This window comes from Stenella coeruleoalba, assembly GCF_951394435.1.
Source record: "Stenella coeruleoalba genome assembly, chromosome: 17".
NCBI lineage: Eukaryota > Metazoa > Chordata > Mammalia > Artiodactyla > Delphinidae > Stenella > Stenella coeruleoalba.
Genome location: NC_137163.1, coordinates 4,226,527 through 4,247,167, shown reverse-complemented (window position 1 = coordinate 4,247,167; position 20,641 = coordinate 4,226,527). Strand labels below are relative to the sequence as shown.

General features: G+C 54.0%; 1 protein-coding gene across 4 annotated transcripts in view; it reads right to left on the bottom strand.

Annotated features, from left to right (window-relative positions):
* COL22A1 (collagen type XXII alpha 1 chain) overlaps positions 1 to 20,641 on the bottom strand; it is a 261,534-nt gene that overhangs the window by 138,149 nt on the left and 102,744 nt on the right. For all 4 annotated transcript variants that reach the window (XM_079902136.1, XM_079902139.1, XM_079902138.1 and 1 more), the window contains exons 13-16: positions 13,152 to 13,205; positions 12,267 to 12,320; positions 11,154 to 11,207; positions 9,217 to 9,261 (exon numbers count right to left, since the gene is read on the bottom strand). In XM_079902136.1, coding sequence (XP_079758262.1) covers positions 9,217 to 9,261; positions 11,154 to 11,207; positions 12,267 to 12,320; positions 13,152 to 13,205 — 207 coding nt within the window. The remainder of the gene's footprint in view (positions 1 to 9,216; positions 9,262 to 11,153; positions 11,208 to 12,266; positions 12,321 to 13,151; positions 13,206 to 20,641) is intronic.

Genomic DNA, 20,641 nt, shown 5'->3' with positions numbered 1-20,641 from the left:
CATAAAAGAGGAAAGGCAAGCAAAGGCCCTTCGCTCCCGAGCATGCTCTGTTCTCCACGAGGCACCAGGAGAGCCAAACACACACACACAGCAGCCGAGAGTTTATGTGTACTGGGGGTCAAGGAGCATACGTTAAAGGTCAGGGAAACCACATTCCCATCTCTGCTTCTCATCTAAATCTGTGACCAAGTGAAGACCACACAGCCTCTTTGAACCACACAGACTCCTTATCTCATGGGTCTACATGGGGGTCAAAAAAAAAATAAATGCACGGGCTTGTAACGCAGCTCATAAAACTGTGGACACATTTAACACATCATTCATCCATCCAGGAAGCACGTATAAACGTCCACTGTTCGCAGAGCCTGGTACAGACCTAAGAGTTAATTTGCTGGAGCACAGTGGGCTACCATCCACACAACTCCACCCAGCAGCTTATGTTCCCACAGGTGTGAACTCTTGTCAGCTCTGGAATCTTGGGCAAGTTGCTTCACCTCTCTGAGATGTTTCTGTGGCCTGTGTTTCCTGGGGATGAAAATTATCCCTTCTTTGAAAGATACGGATGACCAAGGAATGAGGTGACTTATTAAAACACCTGCTTATGACAGCCAGTGGATAAATACCAATGCTCTCCTCCAAGCCATGCCCGTGATGCTGGTGTGTTCCCCTCATGGCTGACTCGCCGGGTCCAGTGTCCTTCTCCCAGCTGGGCCCTAAGAGCTCGGCTGATGGAGAGAGACCCCTCCGAAAGGTGGGTTCATGCTGGTACCAACAGCCTGTGGCACAGCCTCCAGCGGCCCAGGTTCCTTCTTGCAGTGCCTCCATTACAGCAGCCTCTCTCGTTTCCAAGGGCCATGCTTGCCGCTCTCTGCTGCTCCTCCGTGCCCTCAGGGCTCATGTAAACGTCACCCCTTTGGCCTTTTAGTCCGGATTCCACGTCCCGTTCTTCCCCAGCATGGTCTCGCATGTGTCTCCCTCACAGCTCTTAATCCAATTCGCATTTATTCTCCACATGACCACCCTTCTCTCCCGTCCCCCAGGAGGACACGGGCTGGGTTCACTCTTTTCATTATTGTGTCCCCGGAGCCCAGCCTGGAGATGCAGTGTGGCCCCAGTTGACATGACTGAATGATGCAGCACTGCACAAGGGAAGGATTCTGAGCTCTCCTTCTACTTCCCTATAACTTTATTTCTTAAGTTCTTTCTTTCCTTCTTTGTTGTTTTCTTTTTTTTTTTTTTTGCAGTACGCAGGCCTCTCACTGCTGTGGCCTCTTCCGTTGCGGAGCACAGGCTCCGGACGCGCAGGCTCAGCAGCCATGGCTCACGGGCCCAGCCGCTCCGCGGCATGTGGGATCCTTCCGGACCGGGGCGTGAACCCGTGTCCCCTGCATCGGCAGGCGGACTCTCAACCACTGTGCCACCAGGGAAGCCCCCCTTCTTTGTTGTTTTAATGTTGGCGTGTCTTTCAGGACGCTGTTTTGAATAACTGAAGATTCCTGGTTCTCTGCTCACCTTTGCTCTGCTGGTCCTGGGTGCCTGCCTGCGGATGCTGACTGTATACCCAGCCCACCTCTGCTGACTGCAGGGTAAGGGGGGGGCTTCTTTCTCTCAATCTGGGGTCAAAAACTGATGCTTCCCACTGGACAGTTCAAGCCGAGGTCAGGGGAGGAGATGCCCAACTCTGCTGCTCTAAGTGCGGGGCCTCAGTTAATCACTGACAGCTGTCCCCGGATCCCTTGACTCCCCAAATCCACTGACTTAGCCTTAGGATTGTTCCAGCACCTCTCCCCGCTCTGCAGGCTGCACTGTAGTTTCCCTCCACTTTGCATCTATGTAAACTTAACCATATATATTTCCGATCTTTCAGAAATGATTTTAAAATCCTGGAACAATGATGTACGCGTTTCTACTTTCAAGCACTCATATATTAACTCTTTTAAAGTCTTTCCATCACGTGAAGTTCGGGGTGAACAGAGAAGAGAGCCGCCTGCAGTTTCTCTCTCTGCCAAGTGATTCCACGTGTGCTACTGCATCTTCTTTTCCTCCGAACGCTATGGGGTTGGCAGGTTTGAGGGTGACTCTGATGAGGAAACGGAGGCCCTGATGTAAGCCACTTACCCCAGCGAGGTGTGACTGCATTGGCAACAGAACCTGGATTCCCCTGACCCTCAATCTTCTATGTCTACCACTCCGTGAGGTCTGAGCAGAGGCCCCTAGAGGACCCCAAGCATCTCTTCCATTGATTCCCAGAGCAGCTGATCTGGCAAGAACGCCAACCCCCTCATTTTACAGGGGAGGAAACTGTGACAACCTTAGGAGGTAGAGCTTGTCCAAGGTCACACAGAAACTTAGCGATGGAGCCAGGACTGAAGTCAAGGCCTCCGGACTTCCATTCCAGAGCTCTCCTCGTGGCGGGCCAGCCTACTGAACGTCCCCCGGGGCACTTCCACAGGGCTCAGCAAAGGAAGGAGTGTTGACCAGGCACTGTTTCACAAATCCTACCTCGCAGCCCAAGACCCTATTTCTTAACAGCCTTGCACTTACTCATCAAGGTCAGTGGAGCCCGGAGGCGAGACTTCTCCCGGCTGCCACTCAGGACAGCTGCAGGGTGCAGGGCTCGGACTCGGCTGGACGTGGCATCGGCGGTCTCTCCCTGGTCAGCACACAGAGAGTGGGGCAGGAGGGATGCGACTGGGGTGCTGATAGGTGTTTGCCTCCAGGAGCAGGAGATGAGAGAGGGAGGGAATGAGCAGGAGAGGACGGACGAGGGACAGAGATGAGCCGGGGGACAAAGAGGCGACGGAGCCGGAAGACGGAAGACGACGGCATTCCGAGCGGGTCTTTAACTGCCACACCCTCCGAGCCCTGCTGGGATAGGAGGTGGGACGAAGTCACAGGGAAGCATGGGGTCAGCGTTCAAACTAGCGCGAGCACAGCCCACCAGAAGCCTGGAATCTGCAAATCAAAGCAGACTCAATCCGTGTCTGCAGCATCTTCTGGGTACCAGGAGCTGAACACACACTATCTCCTTTAAAATCCACATCAATCCTATGACACACTGTCCCTGCTTTCAGTAAAGGAAACTGAGTCTCAGAGATTAAGTGTGCCATCCTGGCTCACACAGCTCAAGAGGGGGAGATCTGGTATTCACTGTCTGAATCCTGGGGGCTTGCGGTGAAGGCAGGGGGCAGCGGGGGGGGGCGCTCCCCCAGGCCAGGTCCACTTGCTGTTCTAGGTCTCCGACAGCAGAGGGCACACGCAACCCGCTTAAAGCACAAAACCCGCCCACAGCCCCTGCCGTCTAGGCTGCCTAGTCTTGAGGACCCTGAAATCTCCGTGTCCCTCTGCACATTTAATGCAGGAGGGTGTGTGTGGTGTGCTTCTTCCACTGGGCACTTGCTCCATAAAGATTTAACCACATGCACCCAGCACACAGGAGAAAGTCAACAAATACTCATCCCCGTACACCTGGTGGGCAACACTGCCAGCCCTTCCAGAGCTACGTGGATTGAAGGCTATGGTCTTACTGACGACTCATCGTAAGACAGAGTTGGGGGCTGGTGTGGGCGGGATGCACCATGGCCACAGTCCCTTCAAAACTCCCACTCCCTTTTGTTAAATGTTCAGGGGGTGCCTACCGGGTGCCAAGTCCTGTAGCTGCTCTCACAACTAATTTCATCAGATCCTCAGGGTCACTTCCTGAGACAGATGGTGTTACCTCTAAATGTTAGATAAGGACACAGGTCAGAGAGACTAGAAGCTGGTGTGAGGTCCCAGAGCTGACAGAGGCAGGGCCAGGGTAAGACTGGTCCTGTTGATTCCAAAGCTGGTGCTCTGACCGTTTCACTCCAGCCCCCAAGGCCTGGGCTTCCCTAGTCCCAAACCAGGGCGGGCAGGACCCCTGGAACGTCCTCCCTGGGGCCTCAGGAGCTCGACTGCCACACTCACCCACCCGAAGTTGTGTAGGAAGCACGGTTTCCAGATAGAAGAGCCGGGGCCGCCGTGTCCAACTTCTGGCCCCTAGGGAGTGGACTCCTCTCTTTGTGACTAACTAGATACACTGTACCATTTGCCAACTGCCCCAAGCCCAAAAGCCCCTGGACAACCCATTCGGGCCTCACTGCCCCTCAATCACTAGGAGGTGCTTGTGCCTACAGAGCCTCCACGCCTCGCTGCGCCTGCAAGGCACCTTCTGGAAGACGCCTGAAGCAAGGGCTAACTCCCGGCCCCCACCTCCCAGAGAAGGCCCTGCCACGCGGCTGACGGAGGTGGCCTAGCGATGCGTGGCCACTGGCTCTCTCTGGCCCAGCTCCACGTCTGGCCAAGCCAGGCAGCGGGATGCGCCTGTCTCAAGGGGAAATGGAAACTTCCTTCTTGCTGATTTAAGAAATCTGAGAGGTTCACAAGAAAATAAGCTGTTTTAAGTGCTCATCAGATATAAGAACTGGAAAGGAGCCTAAGAGATCATGCAGCCCAGGCTTCTTGTTTGACAGATGGGGAAACAGAGGTGCAGAGAAGGAACCAGCTCTCCCCAGGGTCACGGAGGAAAGTCGGCAAGGGAGCCGGAGCTCAGACCCAAAGCTGAGCTCGCAGGGCTCAGGTTATGCACGCCCCCATCTTTCTCTGTCGGGCTGTTTCTCTCTCTCTCTCTCTCCATCTCTCTCTCTCTGACTCCCCACCCTCCATAAATATGGCATATGTTGCCCGGCACTGCTCTAAGCATTTTACAGATACTAACTCATTTAATCCTCATGGTAGCCTTACATAACAGATAGTTCCTCTCAGCACTGAGGAAACCTGAGACTCAGAGGTTAACTAAACTCTGCAAAGGTCACCCTGCTTGCAGATCCCAGAACTAGGACTGAACACGCAGGCAGGCTGGCTCCAGAAGCACTGTGCGGGGCTCCCTCTATGCCACGACGCTGCTGCGTGGTGCAGCCTGGGGAGGCTGAGGCTGATGGGTCACCGGCTGGACTTCCTCTCCTGGGGCTCCCCTGCAGGCGGGCCCCCACTTCCCAAGCTTCCCTGCAAGGTGGCGCCTGCAGGGGGCAGGGCTGTGGCCGGTCTGAAGAAACAGTCCCTGGGGAATGTCGACCGTTCAGCCCCGTGTGTCCTGCGGGGAAAGCCCAGATTGGGAGTGAGACGTTTCCAGCACCTGCTCGCCTTACAACGGGCTGCATCAGGAAACACATCGCCTCTGGGCTCAGTTTCCCCCTCTGGACGATAACGGGAGATCTCCAGGGTTATCTGCGGTCCTTTCCAGATCGGATAATTTAGAATTTTGACAGGAATGCAGCGTTTCTTGGCTGGAAAAAAGTCTTAAGACTCCAAAAGCTTAATGGACAAGCCGTGCAGCATTATATGGGACAAGGCTGTTACTTCAAAACAGAACTTTGGGAAGAACAAAGCACTGAGTGTACACACTGAGTTTTCCCCTGAACCACAGGTGGGAGAGGACACGAATGTTTGTGGATGTGTCAGTTATGTGCTGGACACTTTGATTCTGTGTCTCATCCAAGGTTCCAACAAGATTCAGGGAGGCTGTGCATGTTTCCATTCCGCAGATGAGAACTGAGGTTCTGGTACATCAAGTGGCCGGCCCAGCTCCTCTGGGGCTGAGCTGGCTCCCCCTAGGCCCGCGAAGAGTCCTCAGCTCTGTACTTCAGTCTCGACTAAAACCCTGGGCAATGCAAATTCCTCAGAAGCTCAGCTGAAACTGCTGCGACCAGGTAGCTCAGGAGGCCATCTTTTGGACGGCGCAGTGTTCGTGCTCTGCTTTCTGTCGGTGACATTTCCTGGCTTCCATGACGTGGTCCATGCAGCTTCCTGTTCACCATTTCATCCACTCCGGAGGCTTCACCTAAGCCTAAGTGCTAAGATGCATCTTCTAAATCCACCCTACGCATCTCTAAAGAAGTCCAAGTTCACACGCCTGCTACTGAAGGTCCTCTGTAATCCGAGTCCGACCTTGGCTCCTGCATCACTCCTCACCTGGTGTCCAGCGCATCGGTAGATGAGGCCTGGCCAGGTGCTCCGTGTCAGGTACTACCCCAGGGCGTGAGGGCCCAGAGGTGTATGAGGTGAACAGGGTGTGAGCGGCGTGCTCAAGTTGCCAGGGGGCTACAGGCGTGTGGGGGGGGGTAGGGGGTGAAAGGCAAACAAATGTGACACACATGACCCGTGAGGGTGAAAACCACAGGGGCTCCAGGGGCACGGACGTGCAAGCTCTGGGACAGGCCTGGGGGCCGAGGAAGACTTCTGAGGAAGTGGCGCTTGAGCAGAGAGCTGAAGGAGGTCACACGAATATTTAAAGTATTTGTAGCTGGGTGCTGGGGGGTGGGCACGTGGAATGGGTGAATAAACAAATGGATGCATCAGCTTAGCTTTTCACAAGCCCCCAGTCAGACTGCAGCTTCTTAAGGACTGAACTTATGTTTTTACTTTTTTGGGTCCTTTCCAGCACATTAAAAAAAAACGCACTTAAAACATAGCTTCAACGGGGAGGATTCCTTCCATATTCCTTCATGAGGTAGAAGACATTTGTGGGAGGTGCGTCTGGAAACCCCAGGCACTGCGTGTGAACCAGATGATGGACGAGGGCTGGGAACAGGCGTCTGGCTCAATCCAGATCCCGCCCGTGATTCTACAATGCAGGGACTGAGGCCCCGTAAGGAGGCTTCTTTCCCTCCTCATTTCCTTTTGCACACTCCACATCAGTGCTGCGCGGCTTGAGCCCACGTCTCCCGGACCCCAGGGTGTTTGGTGGCACATGGTCCCCACATGAAGCAAAGCAGAGTCCTCTGCGGGTGGGGTACCCTCACGAACTCCTGCCCGTGGGTCCTCAGATGCCGTGACTGCAGGCTTGGCCCAGCCCCGGGCCTCAGGCAAGCGGCAAAGCCACAGCCTTGACCCCTCTGTGCGGGGAGCCCTGCCCAGGGGATCAAGCATTGGGTGTCTGTGCCCTGCAGTGCTGTGTCAGTACTGCACGTGGATCTGATGGCCAAGGTCCCGGAGCTACTGGGGGGCTGCATCCACCTCCTGTCCTTACACGACCCAGCCGTGTCCACGCTACTGTCCTTTGCTTCGGTTCCCACACCTTCGATTCACCAGTTATCCTTCTTATAGGGGGGGTCTGGTCTGAGGACACAGGACTCACCTGTTATTCACTGACTGGTCTGGCCAAGGCCTACGGAGGGCTATCCACGCTCCAGGCTGTACACGGGGCACTGCGCACCTCGCAGGACCACGAAGTGAATTGACCCTGTGAATCCGTGTGGCCCACTGAACTCCTGGGGCCTCGAAAGCAGGGCCTGTCCTCAGTCTTCACTGGCGCTGCCACCGTCAGCGCAGGACGTGAGGCACCAGGCATTCAGTAGCGGCTGGCGGGACGCTGAAGGCCTGGAGGCCAGGGTACAGGCCTGGGTCTCTGATTGTGCCCACAGATGACAGCCAGGGGGGTGTCCACGCACCTGGGCCTTTGGCCGGAATCACTGGTGAGCCGGCCACACACGCACTTTGGCCACGGAGTCTCAGGGTCCCTTTTGCTGGTCTGGAGCTCAGCCCTACTGCCGGGTCCGTTCCCCAAACCCTGCCTGTTCCCACGGGGGCTTTCAAATGAGAACCTTGTTCCTTCGTGCACCAGGGCTGCCCATCAAGCCCTGTGCCTGGATCCTCAGTTATCCCAAGTGTCACTTTCAAGACTCTACCTTATAAAGGGAAGGAGCAGAGAGCCACAGAGAGGCGCTCTGCCTGCAACCCAATGCACGGAGCCACGTGAAACTCTCAGAAGAACCAAGAGACGCAACCCATGATGACCACGGGGTCAGGTATTTCACTTTTTAAGCTACAGTGATTAAAATTGAATAACCACACAAACAGAAATCATGCTTTGGAGCTGAGGTGGGCGTTATGCTAGCCTCTGCCCCCTCCCTCCTTCTGAGGAGCCTTCTGGGAAGCCTCGGGGCCACGTGTTTCCAGAGCCACACAACACATTCATTTCCTTTGCCTGGAGCCCCCCTTCTGGGGGAGCAGCCTAAGGAAACCATCCTAAATTGGAAAAATAAAGCTATCGGTGCAAAAATGGTCACCAAAGCAGTGTTTTTCATCATGAAAAACTGGAAAAAACCCGAAGTGATCAATAATAGGGGAGCGGGCACATAAATCACAGTCTAGTCACACACGGGACGCTGTGCAGCCGTTTAAGATAAATCGTAAAAGTCTACAGCAGCATATGCTGGGGAGAGGCTCCACGCAGGAACAAGAGACAAGACGGATGCAAAGCAGAACATGTCACGTGTGACTAAGACACGGGACACACAAGAACAAGTCCTACAGGGACTTGGCCACCACAGTTGTAGCAGGATGGTGGAATTAGAGGCTGTTTTTTTCCCTATTTTCCAAATATACTGAAAAAAAATTAAGTTTCTTAATAATTTAGACATTCCCTATAAAACTAGAGTAACATGTACTCTAGGAAGATGGAACAGGGTAGCTTCTGAAAAAGGGTCTGGAACATGGCCAGTTTCTAGCTCTTGATCTGAAGGAGCCCCATGAACAGATGGGCCTGGGATTCCTGAGAATTCGATCCGGCTGCTGTCTGGCGAGGTCAGGGGGGATATGCGGTCCTCACCCCCACCCAGCAGAACCCCGAGCCTTCTACGGCCTTAGCACCCATAGAAGGATCTGGTCTGAGGATTACTTGTGACCCGGTGGCCTCACCACGAAGGCACGACCAGCCTCAGCCGCCCCGACCACGTCACCCCGGTGGCAACGTGCGTTCACGAGTCTCCGCTGAGGTCGGGTCTCACCACTTGATGCACGAGGCTAAACGTGGGTCCCCACGGCCACAGCTGTCACCAGGCTCCCTCCCTCCGCGGGAGAGTCAGGTAATCGAGGTGTGGAGAACTTGTGCAACTTGCCGAGGGAGATGTGAGTCCATGGCAGCAACCGGAACTGAGTCCGGATCCAAAGGCTCTTTCAAAACCTCTCTGGCCAGGAAACCCGAAATCCTGTCTCTGCAAGGGGACTGCAGCCCCTGCAGGTACCGAGCCCACAGCATTCTGGGCCCAGACCTTACGTTCAGAAGGCTGGGAAACTAATGCCTCCTCTGCACCGGGCTTCAGCCGCCAGTGCGCGCACGCACGCACGCACGCACACGTGCACACACACACTGTCTATGGAAAGCTGCACTGATTGACTGAAGCAGATTGGAAATACCTTTTCTCCTTGGGCTCCCTTTTCACCTCGTTCTCCATGGAGACCCTGGGGAAGAGGGGAAGATGAGTAACAGGACAGCCCCGTCCAGCTTCTCTGCGCTGAGCCTGAGGCCCGTGGGCAGCCTGCCTGCCTGGATGGCGGTGACGGTCTGTCTCCCGTGCCGCCTCACTCCGCACAGCGGCCTGCACCCCCCCCTCGGGCCTGGGCAGCGATCTGGGTCCCCCGCGGCGCGAGACGTGAGCTCCCGGGGCTGGTCCCCCGCCTGGATCATCGAGGTCCTCCCTGTTAAGACTTGAACCCACCCTGGTCCCTGAGCTCATCTGGTCAATCGCAGGAAGGTGGCCTTGGAGTCAGTCCTCACTGCCACCCAGAGCCTGTGATTCCGTCTGATCATGGAGTGGCGGAGCAGCCCAACACTGAACCTGAGACTCTGGGCCCCTTGACGCCACATTCCTCCACCTCCCCCAGGGACAGGGCTGCTGCCCCACCCTCCATCCACCCCACCTTCCTCAGAAGCAACACCTAGAACCTGCACTAAGGACTCCCTCCCCTCTGTGAGCAGAAGCGATGGAAACGCCAGCCAAGGTGTTGGCGTCTCTGACCACAGGATTCAAATTACAGCCCCCGCCCCGCCCGCCTACCGTCCATCCTCTTCACCAGGCTTCACTTCCCTCGAGCACTCAGCCCCACAGGACACATCTGTGGCCTCCCCCAAGCAGAATGCCAGCCCCACGAGGGCAGTGCCTCCTTTCCTTCAGTGCCGCACCCCACGGTCTGGAAAAGCAGCTGCCCCTTGATGTCCATAAACACTTGTTGAATAAGTGAGCCAAGGAATGGCTACGTCAATCCCTTGGTTTGCACGCGAATCTTGCAGAAGTTCTACCTGAAGGCTACTGCCCCACATGACAGTGCAGAGATCAGAATGCACGTGTGTCTGCTCCTGAGATGTGTAGGGTGTGCGGTGAGATGCCGGGTCACAGCACCCCCGCTGGTGGAAGCACGGCTGCTCCCGGGCAGGAATGCAGCTTGGGGCATGGCCCTGCTGGAGAGGCCTGAGTACATCCTGTGTTACTAGGTGAATGCCCTGTGTCCCCTCTCTCTCCTCTCCCTTCCTGGATGCTCTAAGAAAAGGATGTTAAAGGGGGCAGACTGCCAGGCCTGCTTGTGGATCCCAGGAGTAATACTTACATCTTTGGTGCCTGGGGAAGAGGCACAGGGCCAGAGCACAGGACGCCTTCCCAGAAGGCAGAGGGTCTGCGGACCACTTAGGCCTCTGGGGGCAGCTGGATATACAGGCCATTCTAATTCCATCCAAATATTCTGGCCAGATACACAGAGGTCAGAGGTTTTGAATGCCCCTGAGGCAATGCAGGTTGCCTTGTTTGAAAACGACCATTAACACTGCTTCTTTCCTTTGGAGAGCATCTCAAATCTTTCTTAACAAGCACTAAAAACAAGGTTAGAGGCTCAAGGAGACACTTTGCTCACTATATACCGTATCTACTTGTCCATCGCTTTGTTCACGGGGCACTTGGTCACCAAACATCCCCTGTGTCTGGCACTGTTCTAGGGGCTGAAAATTTATAATAAAGACTCCACCCCTTTCTGGAGCGGCTGACTAGACAGATTGGTAAAAATGGCTTCTTTAGGTCAAGTGTCAGAAATACCTGGGCTGCTGGGTAAAAATGCAGATTCCTGGGCTCCACACAAACCTGTTGCTTTAGCTGGGAATGGGGCCCTGGGAACGTGCATTTGAACATGATCGCTAAGAGATCCTTTAAGTACCATAACATGTAAGCATTTCTGGTCTAAGAAGAATCACCCATGCTTCACTGCCATGTCCTCCGTGTAGATGTGGGATGGAGACCTGTCAGAGCCTGGGTCCCAGTCCCTGGCAGAGGCGACAGAGCCCCTTCCACACAGCTGCCTCTACTTACAGGAGCTCCGACAGGGCCGGGAGGTCCGGGAAGTCCAGGAGGTCCTTGGGGTCCCTGCAGAAGCGTGTTCACAAAAAAAGGTTTGGGAATGGCCAGAAGAGGCAGGAGCAGAGGTCACACTCTGTCGGTGACCACGTTCAGGGCCGAGAGGGCTGCTTCTCACCCACCACGTGCCACCGTGCCGCCCACACAAGGTCTCCCCGAGAGACCCCTCTATCTCCGCTGCTCCCTGCCCCACGCAGAGCTCGTGCCATCCCCTGCCTGGTGGAGCCAGGATTCACACGCAACTCTGCTTGACTTCGAGGAACAGGAAACAGTGTGCTGAGCCATCAGAAGTCCAGTGCGGCTGTCTCGTTTCCATGTGCCCCGCGGTCCACGGCCATGCCAGGATCTGGCCAGGACATGTGCACAGCTCTTGGTCACATGACTGATTCCCTCAGCGCATCGCTCATACTTCGCCGTGGGGCCAGCACAACCCAGACGTGTCCTGACAAAGCCCAACGGGAGTCTGCAGGGCCTGGAGACCCCTCTGCTGCCTGGACCATGGGTTGCTATGATTTCTAGGCTACTAACTGGGCAATATCTGTTAAAATCTATTAAAATTAAAATGTTCTTTTCCTCAGCCAAAGGTATCCCAATTTTTGTCATCTAGCCTACGGAAATAAAAATACAGTATACGTAAGAGAAACGTGTGCACGTGCACACGTGTGTGTGCATTTACTGATTTTAGTGAAAAAGATGAAATCAGAAATAACCTTAAGGGCCACAAATAGAGGAAAAGTCATGTAAATTACGACACATCCATATGATGGAATAACATGCACTGATTAAGAGAATAGGTGGTGTCGATCCATACTGGTGTGGAAAGATAGGTCTCTTGTTAAAAAAGATAAACGGCAGAGTACGGTACGATTCATTTTCTGTAAGCCTTTAGAAACATCGTGGATGTGTGGACATGCACACATGAGCCCGGCTGTGGTGCATAAGCAGTGTAGGTAGGGAACCCATTTGGGCATCAGCTCTACACCTAAGGAAATGTTACCCAAAAAGTTCGTTTTGCATCAAGATCTGTACACCAGGAACAAGAGAGGAATAACTCAAAGCAACACTTACCCGCACGCCCACCTCTCCAGGCAGCCCCGGCTCTCCTGGCTCTCCCGGCTCCCCCTGCACACACAGAATAGCATGTGGTCACAACCCGGCGGACACAGGCCCAGGCACCCGAGGCATCTCTTCCTGGAACTAGAACTCGGCACGGAAACGATGTAACCACTGGTGAGCTGACACCCAGCTCCCCCAGAGACTCTTTCTACAAGCAAAGGAGCTGATCTTCACTGCGGGTGTTCATCACCTCAGTCCCCATCCACTCCTGCTGCTGGTCCAACAAAACTCAGCTGAGACAGAACAGTGGAGCAAGCATAGTGGCTTGCGTGCCCATCAGAGGCCGCCAAGAACCCGAGCCGGTTTCCATTTGGGTCCTTGCTGGAGAAGAGGGCCCGTTTGTCCTGGATCGGACTGACCCGCCTGAGTTGAGGTCACATTTTGCCTGGGGTCCCAGACTGTGTTCCAACTCAGAGGCTGCGGGTGCAGAGGTGGAGTCGGGGTGCCCCCCAGAGGGAGGCCGGCTGGCCGTGCAGCTGCTGCTGGGGTCTCACCGACTCCTTGAGCTGTGAACCGGGGACTTGGGAACCGAATCCCTCAGCTTGGACCTCGACTTGGTTCCAGGTCTAGGCATCGGACAAGACCTCCCATGCAGGACTGCCTGTCAGCTAAGTGAGAAAACAGCTTCCAGGGACACATAGGTGGCAGATGCCTGGTGGCAACGGCTGCTGCTGGTGATGTTATAACTATCAGGCTGGCCTCCAGGGACCTGGGAAGATCCTGGTACAAAGAAGCCCCAGCTCAGGCCTGGCCCTGGCAAAGGCCACCCCACTCGGGGACAGGGGACTCTGATCAGGAGGTCCCAAGCCCGGTGCTGCCCTGTGGGAACAGACGTACCTGCATGCCTTTGCTGCCGTCTCTCCCAGGGGGACCCGGCAGGCCCAGGGAACCCTAGGACGAGAGAAAGAGAACAGCAATTAGGACAGGGTGAGGACAGCACTGGAGACAGGCTCTCAGGATGCTGGTGCAGCGGAGAAAGTGCCAGACAGGACCTGTGGCCAGGACACCACGACTCAGAGGGCAATTCACAGACCTGCAGCCTGGGCGCCTCCTGGGAGAGGGTGAGAAATGCAGATGCTCAGGCTTCACTGGAGGCCTATTGTATCAGGGCCCATGTTTTAACAAGATCCCCCAGGGGGTACATATGCACCTGACAGTGGGAGTGAGACGCCCCTGCCCCGCCCTCCCCTAACTCGCCGTGTGGCTGACCCCCCTCCAGGACCGGAGTCACACATGTCAGCACAGCACCAGGCCGGAGCAGGGTTCTTGACCTGGGCCCCATCAGCACTGGGCTGATAATTCTTTGTTCGGGGGTGGGGAGGCTGTCCTGGGTGTTGCAGGATGCCCTGCAGCATCCTGAGATGCCAGTAGCACTCCCCAGGTGTGACAACCCAAAATGCCTCCAGGTATCGCCGAACGTCCCCTGGGAGGTAAAACTCACACCAGTTGAGGACCACTGGGCTAGACCAGGTATTGAAAATGTTTCCTAAGCTGGGGCGAACTCCATTCTGATGAACTGTGCAGAAGCATGGGACGGGCACGCTCATGGAGCAGCTGTGGGGACCTGCTCGACCCCCCCCAACCATGCCTCCTGGAGATGGACGGGGGACAACTCAAAAACAGGGAAATCCAGGAGCCCTCTGCTCCTGTCCAGCTCCCACACCACCTGATTCAAATCAAAGGATTCCGCCAAGACCTTCACCCCAGCTGCCCCCTCCCCATCAATTTTCCGTGGGACACGGAGCAAGTCAGTGCCTCTTTCTGGGCTTTTCCATCTGTGAAATGACGATGCTGGACATTCAATGAATGACTGAACTGATGAACCTGTAAGTATATTTAGAAAACACTAAGGGCTGGACCCTGTAGGATGTCTTCATATACTGTGTTATTTCGTACTCATAATAAGCCCTCGAGACAGGTCTTATTTTCTGAAAGACACACCACACATTATACATTTCTAGTTTTTATCTATAAATTAAGATGCAACCGTGTATGTTTGTGTACACACACACACACACACACACACACACACACACACTTTTAAAACTTCTACAAAGTGCCTTCCATGGTCTCAACATTCTAAGTTGTTGTGATATTGGAGAGAAAAACAGACAGAGAGACATCTCTGGCCCAGCTCTGCACCTTTCTAGCTGCGTGACCCCAAAGGCAGCCACTCTGAAAGGTTGTGTGGCGCTCGCCCCTCGTCCAAGTGTGGAGGGTGACACCAGCAGGGTCGCTGGGAGGATGAGGGGGTGCTGGGGCAGTAAAGCACACCCCTGCTGGGGGGACACCTCTACCCCCGGCACGCTGTCATCGCGGCCACATGAGGTGCCCTCTCCTGCTGTCACCCAGCAATTTAACGGTGCCCACAGGGCGCCTGTGCTCCCACGAAACACTGATCTGCTGGGAAGTGGTGTCTGGTTCTTAAGCTCGGGGCCAGGAGGGTCTAGTCCTGGAGACTAAGGAGATCAGTTAACGTGAGTGGAACCTTCCAGAGGGGACGTCGCAGGCAAGGCAGCCTGGGGGGCAGAACTTCAGGGACTCGGCAGGCTGAATGCAACCCTCATGCTCCTGCAACCGTCCCTTAGAGAAGGGTGGGCCAGTTTGGACAAATTACTTGATCTCAGAATCTCGGTCTCACTTTCTATAAAAAAGGAAACAACTACAGACACTGTGGAGCTTGCATAAGTATGAAGTGTCTCCGCGGGGGTTCATGTAACATTTCCAAAGCTGGTCTGCACGATACCTGTTTGATTTGTAGTTTATGTGTGACGGGGTGGGGGGAAGATTGCCAAGTCCTTGGGTCAAATAAGCTTGTGAACTGCAGTTAAATAAAGTTAAACAGGGTCCTTCACGGCAGGTTGTCTTGAAGCCTTAAACTTGCTCTGTGGATGGCGGGTCTGCACAGTGTCCTTGCCCGCCTGACCTGCCCCTGGGGCACGTGCGGGGACCCTGCACCTCCTCAGGGGCAAAACCGAGTCCTTCACACACGTGCGTCCAGGGGACCAGGCTGCCATCAGCAGGGGTTCAAAAGTGTTAAAAGGGAGTTAGTTATTGAGTAAGAAGAAGAAAGACGAAGGCAGTCTCTGATTGGCAAGCCTCGTACTTAGGTGGGATTTCCGAAGCGGAGAGACTTTCTCGTTGGTCTTAGGGAACGTCTGACTCTCCCTGGCTGGACACAAAGGCAGGCGAACAGTCTGGGTATTTTCACACGAGGAAGGATTGTTCAACATCAAGGGCCCAGGGTGTTCTGTGGTGGCCACTTCCTCAGGACAAGTGGCAGTCGATGGGGTGCTTTCTGGGGTCCAACTGTCCCTGTAAGGGCAGGGCAGCTGTGGCCGGAGACTTCTCAGCCTCTATTTCCACACCCACACAACAGGGGTGAATTCCCTGTCTGCCTGCCCCTCTATCTGACTATTTTGAAACTCAAGCGAGGTTGAAAGAGGCAACCAGTACGGATACAAGTGATTTCTGCAATACAGAGTGACAACTAGACACCAACCAGCATCGCTATCGTTAGCGCTAATGGCAGAAACAGCAGGAAAATTAACGGTACACTAAAGAAAACGTTACGGGGATATTACAGACGTGCTGCTGGCGGCCAGTCTTCGCTACACATTCACGACCTGCCAGGTTCTGAGCTGTCTACCCTCATCAGTGCACTCGACCCGTCCTCACAACAATTCCACAGGGAGATGCAACTGCTACCTACGTTTCAGAGTTTACGACATGGAAACGCAGGGACTCAGTACTCTGCAAAGTTACAGCGTGTGTAGCGGGAGATCAGACTTGGGGCCCCAGAGTCGGCCTCGTCGTCTGCACAGCACTTGGCACTTACACGCACGGCCCTGCTTGGATGCTCGGTCACCCTGTGGGTTACGGGTTCCATGCTGTCTTCACGTGCAGCCCATGAGCACAGAGGAACCCTGACTTTCTGGCGGCTACCCAGAAGTTCCATGGCCTGGTGAGGCAGCTTGGGGCGGCTGAGGCCTGGGCACGCAGCCTTGCCCTCCCTCCGCAGAGATCGAGGTCAGCCCCACTCAGCCTCAACCAGCCGTCCTTCCCTGGGAAAGCATCAGAGCGTCCCCACAGGCCTCGCAGGAGGCAGGAGCTCTGCCTCAAGCCAGGATGCCGGGGGTCAGGGACAGGGTGGGCTCAGCTCCCCAGATGCCCCGTCTCCAAGGCCATGTTTTATCTCTGGCCCCATCCTGCTCGGATCTTAGCAAAAGGCTGTGTGCTTCCAAAGGCAGGGGGCAGCCTACCGAACCCTGCTTCCTTACAACATTAGGGATAAATGCAACACTTTCCAAAAGGAGACGCTCCCCACAGCGCACCCCTCTAGGGTCAGCCCTCTTGGGGTGACGCGGTGCGAAGCTTGCCCCAGGGGTGGGTTACCCAGTCCTTGAAGGGCCAGCCCGTCTTCTGGCTGCTGCAGGTGGGAGGTCCCGCAGCTGCAGGCAGGGAAGGGAGGTCTAGATGGGCTCCTGCCTCAGGAATACAGCGGGGAGAGCAGCACAGCACGGCGTTTCCCGGACCATCTAATAGAGGAAGCCAGGGAGAAGACCAGAGACAACGCCAGAGGGAACTCCAGAGAGTTCTGGAACCTCCCCTGTGCTCACAGTTGTCAAACGCCCAGCTCTGTTGGCACTTTCCGGTAGATGCCCAACAAGTATCTGTGTGAGTCCGTCTCATCACAAGACAAGAGCTCCACGAGACGGGAACCAGGGCTCCGTCACCTCCGCGTGAGCCACGTCCACGTGGCCCCAGGCCCCACAAGTGTTCCCTGCGCTTTAACTCCTTCCCCAGAGCCCTGTGGAAGTGAGCCCTGCGGGTACGAAACCCGCAGGGACAAAGGGAACAGCAAGCTGTTATAGGAAAACAACAGTCTCAAGAGCCAGTCAGCTGCAGCTTCAAATCCCGCTGTCCCTCAGTACCAACGGCCCGGGTCAAGTTAGCGGCACACCGTGAGTCTCAGTTTACATCTGTGAGGAGGCATCATAAACGTCCTGCAGGATGTGTGCTTCCCAAGGACGGGGACAGCTGGGCAAGCTGGCTTTAGAGCACTGGTGGGCAAAGAAACAGCCTCTTTAGACATGAATATTTTCTTTGTCTGAGAAGGTAACATCTTTTTTTTTTTTTAATCTTCGAATCATGGTTAGGATAACCAAGCTGGCACTGCAAACAGACACATTCTGAGAAATTTCCACTTTCAAGTCATGATGAGATCCAGGCATTTCATTAAATGGGTTCCTGCCCTTGAAAACTGTGTCCCCGAGGATAAGTCAACATGACCCGCATATTTCATGTTTCAGGGCCACCTAATCTTAACGTCACAGACCACCATGCCCCCGTGACACGCTCTCCAAAGTCCTCCACCTGGACTCAGCTGCCTGCAGATGTTCTGAAGACAGAGTTACAGCCCTAAGCTGTCCGCTGATATCCCATCAGGAAAGTCATGCTACCACTCTGAACCTCAGTTTCATCATTCCTAAGACAGAGGTTCATGCTTCCAGATGAGAAAATGAGTGTGGATATAATTGGAGGACTATAAAATATTATTAAAATGCCAGTTGTTTATATTCTGTTGAGAACTAAGAACTCTTTCGCAAGCCCATAAGGTGGGTCAAAGAAAGGAGTGGGGAACAGACTGGAGGTGGCCCTGGAACTGGACAGGTCGGGCACAGGGAGATCTTCAAAGGGAATATATGCAGCTCAGGATCCACAGTGAAGTACAAAAAGCAGGAAAGCGGAGGGAGGGAGGGAGGGAGGGAGGAAGGAAGAAAAGGAAGGAAGGGAGGAAAGAAAGGAGGGAGGGAGGGAGGGAGGGAGGGAGAGAGGAAGGAAAAAAAGGAAGGAAGGGAGGAAAGAAAGGAGGGAGGGAGGGAGGGAGGGAAGAAAGAGAAAGAGAAAGATGAGAGAGAGGGGGAGGAGACGGGAGGGGAGGGGAGGAGGGGACCAGACTGGCGAGCAGGGTCTGGATTCGTATGAAGCCTCTGCTGCCCGTTAGCTGAGCAGAACAAGTGACTTCCCCTCCTGCTCTCAGCTTCGTCGTCCACAAACAGGGTGACACAAGGAGTAATAGTACCTCTGGCACAAGGTGGTCTGTAAGATGCCTTGAGACAATGCTTTGGAAAATGCTCTGTACACAGGGAAATGTGAAAGAAGCATCAAGTTCTGTTATTTGGAGTAAACTGTCTGGAACCTCTGTTCTTCACCTGTGAAAAGGAAGTCACTCAGCTTAAGAAGATGACCATATACATATATACAGTGGAATACTACTCAGCCATAAAAAATAACAAAATAATGCCATTTGCAGCAATGTGGATGCAGCTAGAGATTATCGTACTAAGTGAAGTAAGTCAGAAAGAGAAAGACAATACCACGTGACATCCATGCGGAATCTAAACTACGGCACAAATGAACCTATCTATGAAACAGAAACAGACTCACAGACCTAGAGAACAGACTGGTGTTTACCAAAGCGGGGGGGAGGGATGGAGTGGGAGTTTGAGGTTAGCAGACCCAAACTGTTACATACAGAATAGACAAACAAGGTCCTACTGTATAGCACAGGGAACTATGTTCGATATCCTGGGATAAACCATAATGGAAAAGAACATAAAAAAAGAATGTATGTACGTATATAACTAAGTCCCTTTGCTGTACAGCAGAAATTAACACAACACTGTAAATAAACTACACTTCAATAAAATTTTTTTTAAATAAACAAAATACACTTTGTTTCATCTTTATGATATGTCACAGTCATTATGGAATTGCATTAATAAAATCTGGGTGAAAAACTTAAAAAAAAGAAAATGACCATAGATAATGCATGTGAAATCCATCACAGATGATGACCAGGGCTCGGGGAAGAGAGGCTTTCCCCCAGCTCACACGCGCAGCTGTGACTCAAAATCGGGGGGGCCCTGATTCCAAGCCAAGGCGCTGACCTCTCTTCTGGCCACCCCCTCATGCACACACACACTGCCTCAGTAATCTCACTGGGAGCCCCTGGTGGGTAACACGTGGCAGGAAATTATCCACCCATATGCCCACTTGTCAGAACCAGAGCTCTAGGGATTACCTGGTTACTTCACTGGGCAAAACAGACAAGAGAGAACAGATACTTCCCCTGTTCTTTCGATTAATTAAATATCAGAGCTTTCCCCCGAAATACTGAGAAAGACCCTGCTTCGCTGCTACAGGTGCCATGTTAGTGCCCCTCTCCTTCCACCGGCAGAGCCGCAGCAGGCCCTAGGGTGGGGGCTGATGAGTCCTCTGGGCAGTGGTCCTCCAGGTGTGGTTCCCGAGCCAGGAGGGTCAGCATCACCTGTGCCTTGTCAGGAGGGCAGATTCTCTGGCCTCACCGCAGCCCCACTGAGTCAGACAGACCGGGAGCGGGGCCTGGCATGGTGGTTTAACAAGCCCTCAAGGGGGTTTGGGCACCTGGTCAAGTTTGAGAACCACTTCTCTGTGGCGTCAGAATGCATGAGCTCACTTCCTGGCTTGGCCACACGGACAGAGAAAGTCACTTGCACCTGGTCACATGGTTAATAGGCCTGTACAATAAGGACAACCATCTCTACCCCCAAACTGAGCAGCTTGTGTGTGAGTCCTGGCAGACAGTAGTAGTTGTAAATATGTGGGACCGTTATTATTCTCAGATGCTCTGCAAATTATTTCGGATGAACTGAAGAAAGGAAAAGACACCTTACACCTCTACGGCAGCCCACCTGGAACACGCTTTCTAATAACACTCCCCAGGCTCCCTGAGGCTTTGGGAGTTACAGAAGTCCTCCCTGGGGGAGGCAGGGAACACTGACATTTCCCAGCTGTCAGCCGGCCCTGGGGATAAGACCAGAGGACGCAGAAGATGTCACTTGGTGTAAAAGGTGGAAAACTACGCTGGTATCACGGTAATTATACTTAACAGTTATGAGCACTTTTTACAAATGTTAAGTCATTTACTTTCATTAGTTCATTTCATCCTCGTTGTAACCCTCTGAGGCCAGTAGAATTATAGTCGCCAATTTATAGGTGAGGTAAAGCATGGGTTGCAGGGGTTGAGTAACTGACTTGCCCAGTGTCCACAGCTGCTAAGTGGCCGAGCTGGGATCTGAGTCCAGCCGGTCGGTGTCTAGGATGCATGCCCTTGGCCTCCCCTGCCCTCCCAGCCCAGCTGCCTAGCAGTCCAGCATTTACCCTCCCATAAATGCTCTCCCCCCCTGTATGAAGCCCTTGGCCCTGTGGCTGGGCCATGAAACTCGCCAAGAGCCTGAGTGTCAGACGGGGCTGGAAAAAGTGCAGACTTTCCTATTCCAGCT